Below are 14864 nucleotides of genomic sequence, written 5' to 3' on the forward strand. Positions count from 1 at the left end.
GTACCTATTATAGTTTCTTTTTAATTCATCTAATAAATGGCCTAGCCACAATGAGTTCAAACAAATATTTAAATTAGATGTCCATGTAGTTAATTTTGATTAAATATTTATTTATTTTTTGATTCATCTGTACTTTAGTACACTTGTGGATATTTTTCAAAGGGTAAAACAACTGCTATAGTACCATTTAATGATTTCATTAATATAAATTTATTTGGGAAGCAAGGTTTAAGATATGCTGAAACTGTTTCTGGGTCACCTGTTTTGGTTAACTCTCTGGTCTAGTCTTATGATTGTATTTTTTAAGTACATAATCTCTTAATCTCATAAATTGTAAAAGCATGTTTTCAACCTGGATGAGCAGGAGAAAAACAAAGACTCATATGTATCTTAGCAGCTATCAAGTTTCGCACGTGTGGCTCTGTGCAAGAGACTCCATGGTGCCAGTCAACTCTTGCTGAAGGCTCCCGTAAGAGAAAACTAGTGGCTCATGGGCTACTTGTACCCAGATGCCTGGAGATAGTCCAAACATGGGCTCAGGTTGGGCAGAGCCGAGGACTAGGGATAAATACCATGAGACTGAGCTGACTTTGTGAAGTTTCAAATATGATCTGAATGATCAGGATGAGAAGAGGAAAGAGTCACAACGTTGTGATTTTTAAAATTTTGTACTGAGAGATTTCTCTTCTGCCCATTTTTCATTCCTGAGTGTAGTTTTCAGTATAAATCTAACCCAATACACTGTTCTTTGTTGTACTTTAAGTCATGGGCAGTCTGGGCCCAGTTCCCAAGAAGCTGAGATGCCAGACTACACCAAGTCTGTTTCTGCATTCAAGAGGTGACAGTAGATGTGAGCAAATGTGAGTCTGATCTACAGGTCTCCAAAGCCATGACCAACACCCTGGGGAGGAGCTGCAGGTGTGACATTTTGTCATGCTTGCCTGAGGGAAGTGCTTTGACCTGTGTCCTTCTGAGGCTCATCACTGACCAGACCATACTCCAGAGATGTAGCTTTGCCCTCCTTTATTGGACAAATCTTCCCACTCACAATTCCTCCTCATGCATATTTTCTTTGTGAGTCAATTCTCCAGACTTACGTTGTGCTTGAAACACTTTGTCACAGAAGGAGCTGATTTTTATTCCAATGACCCTTTGATTAGATCATTCGAAGTCTTTCTAAATATGAATTGCCATATGACCATAGAGTCAGCTGGATAATGGGCAGTAGGAGGAACTATAAAATTATTCACATTACATTAAAAGGGTAAACTCTGAAATGTAATGAAAAAGTTATGATGATGGGGATGATAATGATGATGACCAAAATTAGTTTGGAGCCCTTAGTACCAGGTAAACCCAGTCCTCTCTAGCAATCACTGTGGTGCAGGTGCCCCCTCTTGTGGCCAAGTGTGGAGAGACACCCTGGGATACGGTGGATTTTTCTTGCAGGTTTTCAAACCTGCTTTATTTCTGATGCCTGTGACAAGTTATAATTCGTTTCCAGGTACCATGCAAGACTGCGGGCACGTAATGTAGTGAGATGTAATATTCAGTTAGTCGTTAATTCTCTGTGACTTGGTATTTCCCCACCGTGTCTGGGATCCAAGCCCTTGGACGTCACTCATTATTTGTTGCTCAAGACTAATTAGCAATGAAGTCACTATAGTGTGATCAGAATGGGGGGTCCCTAGGGACTCAGGCTTATACCACATTTTTGTTGTCCTTCTGGTGGTAACTTGTGGTGAGGTTTCATTCTTGTGTGTCCCACTGGCCTCTCCTTCTGCACACCCCTGGGATATACTAGGAGCACAAAATGATGGCTGCACACGAAACTCCCCTTCAAGTTCTCAGTTTGGATTAGATCTTAGCTTCACTCTGTTTAGTAATTGCTCTGAAGATGGTGCCCACAGATGATTATGGAGAGAGGGAACCCTCTCCTATTTGCTCTATACAAAGTACATCCTGGTTTTGATAGATGACTAAGTCAATAAGTATGGAAAGATTCAAATTATTTATTCAAATTGTATTGAAAGTAATACATTCTGAAGGCTGGGAGCAGAGCCTTTGTGCTTTACTATGCTCCCTGATTCCACAAAAGGCAATGACAGTCTCCATTATTCAGGGCTTTGTGAGTATCCTTTGCTTAGGTCCCCCTTTGTCACTGGGCTGTTTCACTTCCTCCCTAATATTATCTCAATCTTTTCTCTAGTCCACTATTTCTCACATTGTTTGGCCTAGAAATGAATGAAGGCTCTTACTTTTAGTCTGATAATCATGTGACCTGCAATTTGTGAAATAACAAGTCTATATTTTTATATCAGTTCACATTCAACTTCTTTGGGGGTAAGATTTTCTTTTCTTAAGATTTTATTTATTTATTCTTGAGAGACACAGAAAGAGGCAGAGACACAGGCAGAGGGAGAAGCAGGCTCCATGCAGGAAGCCCGATGTGAGACTCGATCCTGGGACTCCGGGATCACGCCCTGAGCTGAAGGCAGATGCTCAACTGCTGAGCCACCCAGGTGTCCCAGTAAGATTTTCTTTCTACTATTTATAATAGGATTCAGCATAGCCTGTCCAAACTTCCAGCAGATCACCTGGGAGAGCAGCTCAATGCTCACACAGATTCTCTCCGATGCCTGAGTTTCTCTCCAAAACAAGGAGAACAATTGCATTCTCCCTCAACCTTGTAGATAATATTTAGTTATGTTTTTGAATGTGTGTACTGTTAATATGATTCCCAAAGTCAGAAATATATGAAAGCAAGAATATTATGCTCAGAGAGGTGTCACATCCCTGCCCCTTCCATTTCATTGCCATACCATTCCTGCAGGCTACAATCTCACTCCGGTTTATCCTCACAGATTTTGTTGTTTGTTTTGTTTCATTTTTTCCCCTTCTTCCTTACATGGAATGGAATATAGTACAGAGAATTGTTTGCACTTCACTTTGTTCATTGAGCAAGAAGTCCTGGAAGTCACTATCAGTTCATAGAAATCCTCGTTTTCATGGATGAGAAGTACTGCATTGTGTGGATGGACCATAGTTTTTTCAAACACACCTTTATGTAGGGGCATTTAGTTTGTTGTCAATATTTTGCAGTTACAAACAGTGTTGCAGCGAATAACCTTGTGTATTGTATTTGTAGATGTATCTTCAGGAATTTCTAGAAATGGAATTACGGGTCAAATGGTTAACATGCATGTAATTTTGTAAATATTTCATATTATTCCCCAAAGATATAGTATTAGTTTCCATCCCTAGGAGCTCAAATGAGAGTGTCTGTTTCCTCAAACTTTGCCTAAAAATGTGCTTCATGTGTTCTTAATTTTCTCAAATCCGATAGATGAGAAATGCCATGTCAAAGTCAATCGGAGAAGGACAAACATTATATGGTCTCATTCATTTGGGGAATATAAAAAATAGTGAAAGGGAATAAAGGGGAAAGGAGAAAAAAGGAGTGGGAAATATGAGAAAGGGAGACAGAACATGAGAGACTCCTAACTCTGGGAAACGAACTAGGGGGGGTGGAAGGGGAGGTGGGCGGGGGATGGGGGTGATTGGGTGACGGCACTGAGGGGGGCACTTGATGGGATGAGCACTGGGTGTTATTCTATATGTTGGCAAATTGAACACCAATAAAAAATAAATTTATATATAAAAAAGTACTTACAATTTGCACTTTTCTAATAATTCGTGCGATAGAAAATTCTATATATATTTAAAGGCTATGCATATGTCTTTTCTTGGAATTGTCTGTTCTTTTCCTCATGTTTCTACATAGATTTTGATGCATTACCCTAATCATTTAAAAAATTCTTTTAGTTTAGAATATTGACTTTTTATTTATATATAATACATTAAAAATAGTTTACTGTGGTTTTTGGTTGCCTTTTAATATGGTTTGCTGTGTAATATTTTGCCATGCAATTTTATGTGTCTTTATGTAATCTTTTACATACCAAATCACATGGCATTGATTTGGTGTGTAGTTGCAGTATTGGTTCATTTTTTTCCTAAATATGTTTTGGAATTTTGTATTATTTTATTACACTGTGAGTGTCCTAAGAGTTACAACATGTGTCTTTGGCATGTCCTGTCTTTATATACCTTAGTACCTGACCACATTCCAGAAAATGCATGCATCTTAAAAACTCCAGCCTAGGGATCCCTGGGTGGCGCAGCGGTTTGGCGCCTGCCTTTGGCCCAGGGCGCGATCCTGGAGACCCAGGATCGAATCCCACGTCGGGCTCCCAGTGCATGGAGCCTGCTTCTCCTTCTGCCTATGTCTCTGCCTCTCTCTCTCTCTGTGTGTGACTATCATAAATTAAAAAAAAAAAAATTAAAAAAAAAAAACTCCAGCCTAAATTATAACCTTCTGCCTTCCTTGCATCTGTGTCCAAGTTGTAATTGTACATATATTTTAATTGTACATCAATGTAAATACCACAAAATATTCTTATTTTATATAGTTAAAATTTATGAGACTTTCTCACATATTTACCCTTTGTACTGCTCTTCACTCCTTTTTAAATTTCTGAACTTATGTTGGGACTAAGCTTCCTTTTCTCCTAAAACTTCTTGTAGGATTTCTAGTCATGTTGGTCTTCTGATGATTCAATTTCTACGTGTTTGTTTTTGTAAACTATATTTATTTTTCTTTTGTTGTAAAGGATATTCCTGTATAGAATCCTAAACTGGGGATCCCTGGGTGGCTCAGCGGTTTGGCGCCTGCCTTTGGCCCAGGGCGCGATCCTGGAGAGCCTGGATCGAATCCCACATCGGGCTCCCGGTGCATGGAGCCTGCTTCTCCCTCTGCCTGTGTCTCTGCCTCTCTCTCTCTCTCTCTCTCTCTGACTATCATAAATAAATAAAAAATTAAAAAAAAAACTAAAAAAAAAAAAGAATCCTAAACTGGCAGATAATTTGTTCCTAAACCTTAATTATTTTTGGTATATTTTTTTATTGGAGTTCGATTTGCCAACACGTAGCATAACACCCAGTGCTCATCCCGTCAAGTGCCCCCCTCAGTGCCGTCACCCAGTCTCCCCATCCCCCCGCCCACCTCCTCTTCCACTACCCCTTGATCGTTTCCCAGAGTTAGGAGTCTCTCATATCCTGTCACCCTCACTGATATTCCCCACTCATTTTCTCTCCTTTCCCCTTTAATCCCTTTCATGATTTTTTATATTCCCCGAATTAATGAGACCATATAATATTTTTCCTTCTCCGATTGACTTACTTCACTCAGCATAATACCTTCCAGTTCCATCCACGTCGAAACAAATGGTGGGTATTCGTCGTTTCTAATGGCTGAGTAATATTCCATTGTATACATAAACCACATCTTCTTTATCCATTCATCTTTTGATGGACACCGAGGCTCCTTCCACAGTTTCCCTATTGTGAACATTGCTGCTATAAACATTGGGGTGCAGGTGTCCCAGCGTTTCACTGCCATCTGTATCTTTGGGGTAAATCCCTAGCAATACAATTGCTGGGTCGTAGGGCAGATCTATTTTTAACTCTTTGAGGAACCTCCACACAGTTTTCCAGAGTGGCTGCACCAGTTCACATTCCCACCAACAGTGCAAGAGGGTTCCCCTTTCTCCACATCCTCTCCAACATTTGTTGTTTCCTGTCTTGTTAATTTTCCCCATTCTCACTGGTGTGAGGTGGTATCTCATTGGGGTTTTGATTTGTATTTCCCTGATGGCAAGTGCTTGTTGGCCATGTGTATGTCTTCTTTGGTGAAATTTCTGTTCATGTCTTTTGCCCATTTCATGATTGGATTGTTTGTTTGCTGTTGAGTTTAATAAGTTCTAATAAATCTTGGATACTAGCCTTTATCTTATAGGTCATTTGCAAATATCTTCTCCCATTCTGTGGGTTGCCTTTTAGTTTTGTTGACAGTTTCTTTTGCTGTGCAGAAGCTTTTTATTTTAAGTCCCAATAGTTCATTTTTGCTTTTGTTTCCCTTGCCTTCATAGATGTATCTTGCAAGAAGTTGCTGTGGCCAAGTTCAAAAAGGGTGTTGCCTGTGTTTTCCTCTAGGATTTTGATGAAATCTTGTCTCACATTTAGAACTTTCATCCATTTTGAGTTTATCTTTGTGTATGGTGTAAGAGAATGGTCTAGTTTCATTCTTCTGCATGTGGCTGTCCAATTTTCCCAGCACCATTTATTGAAGAGACTGTCCTTTTTCCAGTGGGTAGTCTTTCTTGCTTTGTTGAATATTAGTTGACCATAAAATGGAGGGCCCATTTTTGGGTTCTCTATTCTGTTCCATTGATCTATGTGTCTGTTTTTGTGCCAGTACCATATGTCTTGATGATCACAGCTTTGTAGTACAACTTGAAATCTGGCATTGTGAAACCCCCCGCTCTGGTTTTCTTTTTCAACATTCCCCTAGCTATTCAGGGTCTTTTCTGATTACACACAAATCTTAAGATTATTTGTTCCTACTCTCTGAAGAAAGTCCATGGGATTTTGATAGGGATTGCATTGAACGTGTAAATTCCCCTGGGTAGCATGGACGTTTTCACGATATTAATTCTTCCAACCCATGAGCACGGAATATTTTTCCATCTCTTTTTGTCTTCCTCAATTTCTTTCAGAAGTGTTCTGCAGTTTTTAGGGTATAGATCCTTTACGTCTTTGGTTAGGTTTATTCCTAGGTATCTTATGCTTTTGGGTGCAATTGTAAATGGGATTGACTCCTTAATTTCTCTTTCTTCAGTTTCATTGTTAGTGTATAGAAATGCCACTGATTTCTGGGCATTGATTTTGTATCCTGCCACACCGCCAAATTGCTGTATGAGTTCTGGTAATCTTGGGGTGGAGGCTTTTGGGTTTTCTATGTAGAGTATCATGTCATCTGCAAAGAGGGAGAGTTTGACTTCTTCTTTGCCAATTTGAATGCCTTTTATTTCTTTTTGTTGTCTGATTGTTGAGGCTAGGACTTCCAGTACTATGTTGAATAGCAGTGGTGAGAGTGGACATCCCTGTCTTGTTCCTGATCTTAGGGGAAAGGCTCCCAGTGTTTCCTCATTGAGAATGATATTTGCTGTGGGCTTTTTGTAGATGGCTTTTAAGATGCTGAGGAATGTTCCCTCTATCCCTACACCCTGAAGAGTTGATCAGGAACGGATGCTGTATTTTGTCAAGTGCTTTCTCTGCATCTATTGAGAGGATCATGTTTTTTTTCTCTTGCTGATATTATGAATCACATTGATTGCTTTGGGAGTGTTGAACCAGCCTTGCATCCCGGGGATAAATCCCCCTTGGTCATGATGGATAATCTTCGTAATGTACTGTTGGATCCTATTGGCTAGTATCTTGTTGAGAATTTTTACATCTGTGTTCATCAGGGATATTGGTCTATAATTCTCCTTTTTGGTGGGGTGTTTGTCTGGTTTTGGAATTAAGGTGATGCTGGCCTCATAAAACAAGTTTGGAGGTATTCCGTTCCTTTCTATCTTTCCAAACAGCTTTAGTAGAATAGGTATTGTTTCTTCTTCAAATGTTTGGTAGAATTCCCCTGGGAAGCCATCTGGCCCTGAATTTTCATGTCTTGGGAGGTTTTTGATGACTGCTTCAATTTTCTCCGTGGTTATCAACCTGTTCAGGTTTTCTATTTCTTCCTGTTCCAGTTTTGGTAGTTTGTGGTTTTCCAGAAATGCATCCATTTTTTCTAGATTGCCTAATTTATTGGCGGATAGCTGCTCATAATATGTTTTTAAAATTGTTTGTATTTCCTTGATATTGGTTGTGATCTCTCCTTTTTCATTCGTGATTTTATTAATTTGAGTCTTTTCTCTTTTGTTTTTAATAAGGCTGGCTAATGGTTTGTCTATCCTATTAATTCTTTCAAAGAACCAACTCCTAGTTTTGTTGATCTGTTCTACAGTTCTTCTGGTCTCTACTTCATTGAGTTCTGCTCGAATCTTTATTAACTCTCCTCTTCTGCTTATGTAGGTTTTATTTGCTGTTCTTTCTCCAGTTTCTTTGGGTGCATGATTAGCTTGTGTATTTGAGTTTTTTCCAATTTTTTGAGGGATGCTTGTGTTGCCATCTATTTCCCTCTTAGGACTGCTTTTGCTGTATCCCAAAGATTTTGAAGGGTTGTATCTTCATTCTCATTAGTTTCCATGAATCTTTTAAATTCTTCTCTAATTTTCTGGTTGACCTTTCATCTTTTAGCAGGATGGTCTTTAACCTCCACGTGTTTGAATCTCTTCCAAATTTCTCCTTGTGATTGAGTTCAAGTTTCAAAGCATTACGGTCTGAATATATGCAGGGGACAATCCCAATCTTTTGGTATCAGTTGAGACCTGATTTGTGACCCAGTATGTGGTCTATTCTGGAGAAAGTTCCATGTGCACTTGAGAAGAATGTGTATTTAGTTGCATTTGGATGTAAAGTTCTAAATATCTGTGAAATCCATCTGGTCCAGTATCATTTAAAGCTCTTGTTTCTTTGAAGATGTTGTGCTTAAAAGATTTGTCATTTGCAGAAAGTGCCATGTTGAAGTCTCCCAGTATAAGTGTATTATTATCTAAGTATGTCTTTACTTTGGTTATTAATTGATTGATATACTTGGCAGCTCCCACATTAGGGGCATAAATATTCATGACTGTTAGATCCTCTTGTTGAATAGATCCTTTAAGTATGATATAGTGTCCCTCTTCATCTCTTACTACAGTTTTTGGGGTAAACTTTAATTTATCTGATATGAGGATGGCTACCCCTGCTTTCTTTTGAGGACCATTTGGATGGTAAATGGTTCTCCAACCTTTTGTTTTTAGGCTGTAGGTGTCCTTAGGTCTAAAATGAGTCTCTTGTAGACAGCAAATAGATGGGTCTTGCTTTTTTATCCAGTCTGAAACCCTGAGTCTTTTGATGGGATCATTTAGCCCATTCACATTCAGAGTTACTATCGAAAGATATTAATTTTGTGTCATCATAATACCTGTCAATCCCTGTTTTTGTGGATTATTTCTTTGGGCATCCTCTTTCACAGAGTCTCCCTTAATATTTCTTGCAGAGCTGGTTTGGTGGTCACATATTCTTTCAGTTTCTGCCTATCTTGGAAGCTCTTTATCTCTCCTTCTATTCTGAATGAGAGCCTTGCTGGATAAAGTATTCTTGGCTGCATGTTCTTCTCATTTAGGACCCTGAATATATCCTGCCAGCCCTTTGTGGCCTGCCAGGTCTCTGTGGAGAGGTCTGCTGTTAATCTAATATTTCTCACCATATAAGTTAGGGATCTCTTGTCTCTTGCTGCTTTAAGGATTTTCTCTTTATCTTTGGAATTTGCAAGTTTCACTATTAAAATTTCTGCTTCTCCGGGGCTGGGCTTTCCTGTCCTGGAGGCTCGCACCACCTGGCCTTAACCTGCCTTCTCTGGGGCGGCCCCTCCCCCACTTAATTCTTTTTATTTTTTTTCCCGCCTTCCTACCTTGCTAGAAGCAAAAACCCTTCTCTCTGTAGTGTTCCAGCTGTTCTCTCTTTAAATCTCAGGTCGAATTTGTAGGTTTTCAGGATGATTTGAAAGTTATCTAGTTAAGTTGGTGGGGGCCAGTGACTTGGGGGATCCACTCCTCCGCTATCTTGCCCTCCCCCTCCAATTCCTATACCTTCAAAGTATATTTTATTTTATTGTTTCTTGGTATCTAATGTAGAGACTTATGTGACTTTATTATTGTTACTCTTTTAACGATAATTTACCTTATTTCTTAAGAATTACCTTTACCCTCTCTGTTTTTCTCTTCTCCCATTTTGATGTGTTTTCTCAGCACTCATACTAAGGTGGGCCTCGGTATAATTCAGGAGGAGCATTTATCTTATTGAGGGTTCACAGAATTCCTTCAATCCTTCAATTTTTTCTGGTGTATCCCTTATGCCTTTTATGATCTTTTATGTGTTTTCCATTGATTTGTTACTCCAACTTTCCAATGTATATTCCTGTTTACCATTTCTCTTTTCAGATCTGATAAAACTACTGTTAAGTTCATCTACTGAGTTCTCCATTTGGATTGTTATTGTTGAATTTCTATTTGGTTACTTTTAAAACTTTTAGGCTCTCTGTTTTAATTCACAATCTTTCACTGAATGCATTAAACATATAACATCCTATAATGCAATAGCTGCAATTTGGGGGGGGTCTGTTTCTGTTGCCTGTTTTTTTCCCTCCTGGATTATTGTTGGAAAAACAGGCTGTGTTCTGTATACCTCCTACTTATGTCGATTCATACACATATTTGCTGAGAAACATTTTAAGGAGATTTTAGGCTCTAGAATGATTTTTACCATCCAGAAAGAGATGACATTTGATTCTGGCACTCTGAAGTGATAAGGTATGTGACCTCCATCCAATCAAAGATGCACTGCTGATGCACTGCTGGCTCTTCCCAGTTCTTCCCTCCTCCTGGGGTGTAGCCTTGCTGAGATTCCAACTGAAGTTCTTGGAGTTTGTCAGAATCTCTTCTCTTTGGTCCTTGAGGATTAATTTTCATCCCTGACTCTGTGAGATTTCTGGAGGCTTTGCTCAGCACTGAGGCCCCTCAGCCTCTCCTTTATCCCAGACTCTCTGCTTGTAAGCACCTGTTTCTATTTCTGAGTCTCCTCATGAGCCGAGGGACTCCAAAGAAAGAAAAGTGGGTCTCAAATCTATGGATTTTCCTTTTTCTTGTTTCCTTCAATATTTATGTTTTATTATTTTTCCATGGAGGTGAAATGGACCACTTTTCCAGTTAGAGACATTAATTTGAGGCTGATGGTACTCCACATACCAAGAGAAATTGAAAAGGTGTTTATCATTCATACAAAAGATTCCCAGAGAGAGCAGGGTGTGCACCAGTAGGTCCAAACTGGCTTCTATGAGACAGAATGTTGAGCTTTTATAATTGCTAGGGGTTGGGATCAGGGAATGCTCCTTCGCTGGGCTGCAGATTGATGAGGCATGAATTTTCTAGCACCTACACAGATCTGAGCTGAAGGGGAAGATAGAATTGACATGTTCACAATACTGAGATTTACAACCCTGGGCATGATATGGCCTTCCATTGACATAGGTTTTGTTTTCTTCAAATTATATTTTGTTATTAATTATTATTAATAATTTTGTGATTTTTCCTAAGTAGTAGATTTTTTGAGACACTTAAAGGATATGTTTTCTAATTTTAATTTTAAAACATTCATTTCCTTTATGTAGAAATGCAACTGACTTTTGCATGCTGACTTTGAATCCAGTGATGAGGTATTTCTCCTGTTGTTTCCAGTAGTTTCCTTTTAACTTATTTTGAATTTTCTCTGCATACAATCTTTTAGTCTGTGAATTATGATAGTTTTCATTCTCTCCTTGCAATTGTCATGTGTTATAGATGCGGTTGTGTTGTTACACCCGTCAAGACCTTTAGAGGCATCCATTCCTATGAATCTGATCTGATGTCATTGGTGGTGAAAGTGTTCCTCAACCTGGAGATGCAGCTAAGTCTGAGGAAAAGTCTAGTAATCAGAGTACAAGTCTTGTCATGGAGTTACTTTTCAAAACCTCAATATTTCCAAACAGAAGAGAGATGCTGAGACTGATCAACCACCACAGCAACTGCTTCTAAAGGAAGCACCTGGTAAAATGAAAGAATCATTGTGGTCTTACAGAGGTTTTTGTCTCCTGTTGAATCACTGTGTATATCCGCTATTATACTGCTGACAGTAATAAACTGCAACATCTTCAGGCTCCAGGCTGCTGATGGTGAAGCTGAAGTCTGTCCCAGACCCACTGCCACTGAACCGGGATGGGACACCAGTGGCCTTGTTGGATGCACCATAGATGAGGAGCTTGGGAGCCTGCCCAGGTTTTTGCTGGTACCAGGCTAAGTAGCTGCTAACACTCTGACTGGCCCGGCAGGTGATGGTGACTTTTTTCTCCTGAGACAAGGAGAGGGAGTCTGGAGACTGTGTCATCACGATTTCTCCGGTGATATCTGAGATTGGAAATAAAACACAGAAGTCAGCCATGTCATCAACATCTTAACCCCTGTCTTCAGCTTTGTTCATCTCGATTGAGCTTTAATTAACTTGCTTCTTAAGCAAAGGTGCCAAGTGATAAGGCCAAACAACACAAATTTTCACTGACATGCAGAATCGTCCCATGGTCCTCTCACCTGGGAGCCAGAGTAACAGAAGGCAGAGAAGGCGAGCTGGGGCTTCCATGGCTCACTCTGTGTCCTAACTGAGGCAGATCTCCCCCAGAGCACTGACCCAGCACTGATATGGGCTCTGGAGAGAAGAGTTTGCTAGGAGGAACATGCAAAGCAGCTGGGGAGGGGCATCTGGGCTTTCAGTTGCAGAGACCATTCACCTCCTCTTCTCTGCACTTGAGCAACCCATCCCCAGGTGGTCATGTCAGAAGACGCCTGGAGCTCAGCCTGAGGGAAGAATTTCTGTCTGAAGAATTTCTATGGTCACAACTTTTGTTTCCTATGTCCTCCCATCTCATTATTCATGTAGATTCAGTGAGATGGTGTTTGGCACAAGAATGTTGGAAACAAAAGAGAAACTGTTGATTCTATTACTTACTTTCCATTCCCAATGTGCATGGACATCTTCTTCAGTGCAGCACTAGATTGGGTTGGATTGAGGAGGTGATCAGAAATTTATCTTTCAGACAGACCTTTACTTTGTTGCTTAAGTGATCTCAGCCGTAGCTCAAGTCATTTGAAAAAAGTCAACAGCTGTTTATGATAAAAGTTCTCAGCAAGTCCTGAATAATGGAAAAACACCTTATTCCCATAAAGTGTCTATCAGTATCCTATAGCAAACATCATACTCAGTGATAAAATATTGAACACTTTACTCCTTATATTTTAAAAGAGATGTAATGTCCACTATTACTGCTTCTATCTGAAAGTATACATAAGTCCCAGCTAGTGCAATAAGGAAAAAAAAAGAAAAAAGGAAAAAAGGCAAAAATAAAAGAAAGGAAGAAAAAAGAGAAAGGTACAAAATATGGAAAAGAAGAAACAAAATATCTTTATTTGTTGAGAACAAAATGCGTCCATAAATTCTTAGAGAATGTGCAACTAAACCTCTAGAAATAACTTAGCAAGGTGTCTGCATACAATGTCAATACATAAATATCTATTATAGATTAAAGAAGATTTAATTAAATTGAGCTGATCCATGCTTAAAAAGTAGAAAACTTGACATTATTAAGATTTCAATTTTCCCAAATTTGACATATAAATTCAATGCAATGCAATTAAAATCTCCTAGAAAGTGAAAAAAGGCAATTCCAGAATTTCCATGGAAATTCAAAGGACCCAAAAGGGTCAAGAAAATCTTAAAGAAGAAAAATAAGTCTGAAGACTTACAATACCCAGATTTCCAGACTTCTTATAAGCTACAATGATTAATACAATTACTGTAGGTACAAAGAGAGACAAATAGAGAATTGGAAGAGAATAAAGAGTCCAGAAAAAGATACACATACAAAATTACATGATTTCTAACAGAGATATTAGAGTGGGGTATAGTTGGCTTTTCAGGTTTCTCTGTTGTTGTTGTTGTTGTTTGCAATGAAGGGTAAGCTGCTATTGATTATGGAAATAAGAATAAAATGAGAAATTTAAAAAAAAGAGAAAAAAGACTTGGCTCATCTTACACCAGGCAACTTATGAATTATGTGTGAGAGGTAAAATAATAATGCCTCTAAAAGAAAGCATAGAAGAATATTTTAGGCTCTAGAGATAGGCAGAAACTTACTGAATGAGATACACACATAAACATAGAAAACAAACACATAAGAAAAAATATAAATTAGACTACTTTATAATTAAGAATTCCAAATCCATATATATGTATATCTGAGATTCATATTATATATATGTGGACATGTACAAAAGGCTACTGAATAACATTAATCATCAGGAAAATATAAATTTGAAACATTACACCACCTCAGATTTATCAATACAGTTTTTTAAATGGTCTAACAATACCAAGTGTTAGACAGGATTTACAGCTACTGAAATACTTATTACATGGCTGTTTGAATGTAAACATGTTCACCATTTCAGTAAAGTGTTACACTATTAACTAAAGCCAAGCCTATGTCAACTCTTTGACTAAACACTTCAGTTCTAGGAATATACCCAAGGGAGGTGGGGGCATGAATCCACAAAAGACAGACATACGAATGTTCCAATAAAACATTATTAATAAAAACTGAAGGGGCACCTGGAAGGCACAGTTGGTTAAGTGCTCAGCTCTTGGTTTTGGCTCAGGTCATAATCTCAGGGTCATGGGTTCCAGCTTCACATTGGTCTCCCAGCTCAGCACAGAATCTGCTAAGGTTTATCTTTCCTCTCCCTATGCCCTTCCCCTACCTTCCTACCTGCACACACACTCTCAAATAAGTAAATCTTTAAATAAATAAAATAAAACAATAAAAATAAAAAGTAAAATAAAAAGCAAATGAAAACTCCTTAATTAAAAAATGAATAACTTGTAATCTATTTGTGTAAAAGAGAATTATTCTGAGGTAAAAAGGAACAAATTACTGCCACACCAACAATATAGATGACACTCAAAAATATGTTGTTTGAAAGAAGCGCGACAATAGTACATAGCCTGTGGCTATTCCTGATGAAGCACAAGAACAGGGAAAATCTGGTTAATTTTGATAGAAAACAGAACAGTGGGGACCTCTGGTGGTCGTGGAAGGAATGTGCATTGACGAAGGAGCATCTGGATATGAGTGGCGACTATAGAAAAGTACATGTTTATGTTTATCCACTTGTACACTTTGTAGTCACTTTGCATACACTTCACCGTGCCTATGTATATCTAATTGTTTTAAA

The 14864-nt window shown here is 38.7% G+C and overlaps 1 gene segment (V, D, J or C); it reads right to left on the bottom strand.

Moving 5' to 3' along the window:
- LOC140601357 (immunoglobulin kappa light chain-like) overlaps nucleotides 1-12318 on the bottom strand; it is a 201365-nt gene extending 189047 nt beyond the window's left edge. Inside the window, 2 exon segments of the V gene segment in view lie at nucleotides 11696-11987; nucleotides 12168-12318. Coding sequence covers nucleotides 11696-11987; nucleotides 12168-12216 — 341 coding nt within the window.
- Between the last annotated feature and the right edge of the window lie 2546 nt (nucleotides 12319-14864).

The sequence above is a fragment of the Canis lupus genome, chromosome 12, assembly GCF_048164855.1.
Source record: "Canis lupus baileyi chromosome 12, mCanLup2.hap1, whole genome shotgun sequence".
Lineage (NCBI taxonomy): Eukaryota > Metazoa > Chordata > Mammalia > Carnivora > Canidae > Canis > Canis lupus.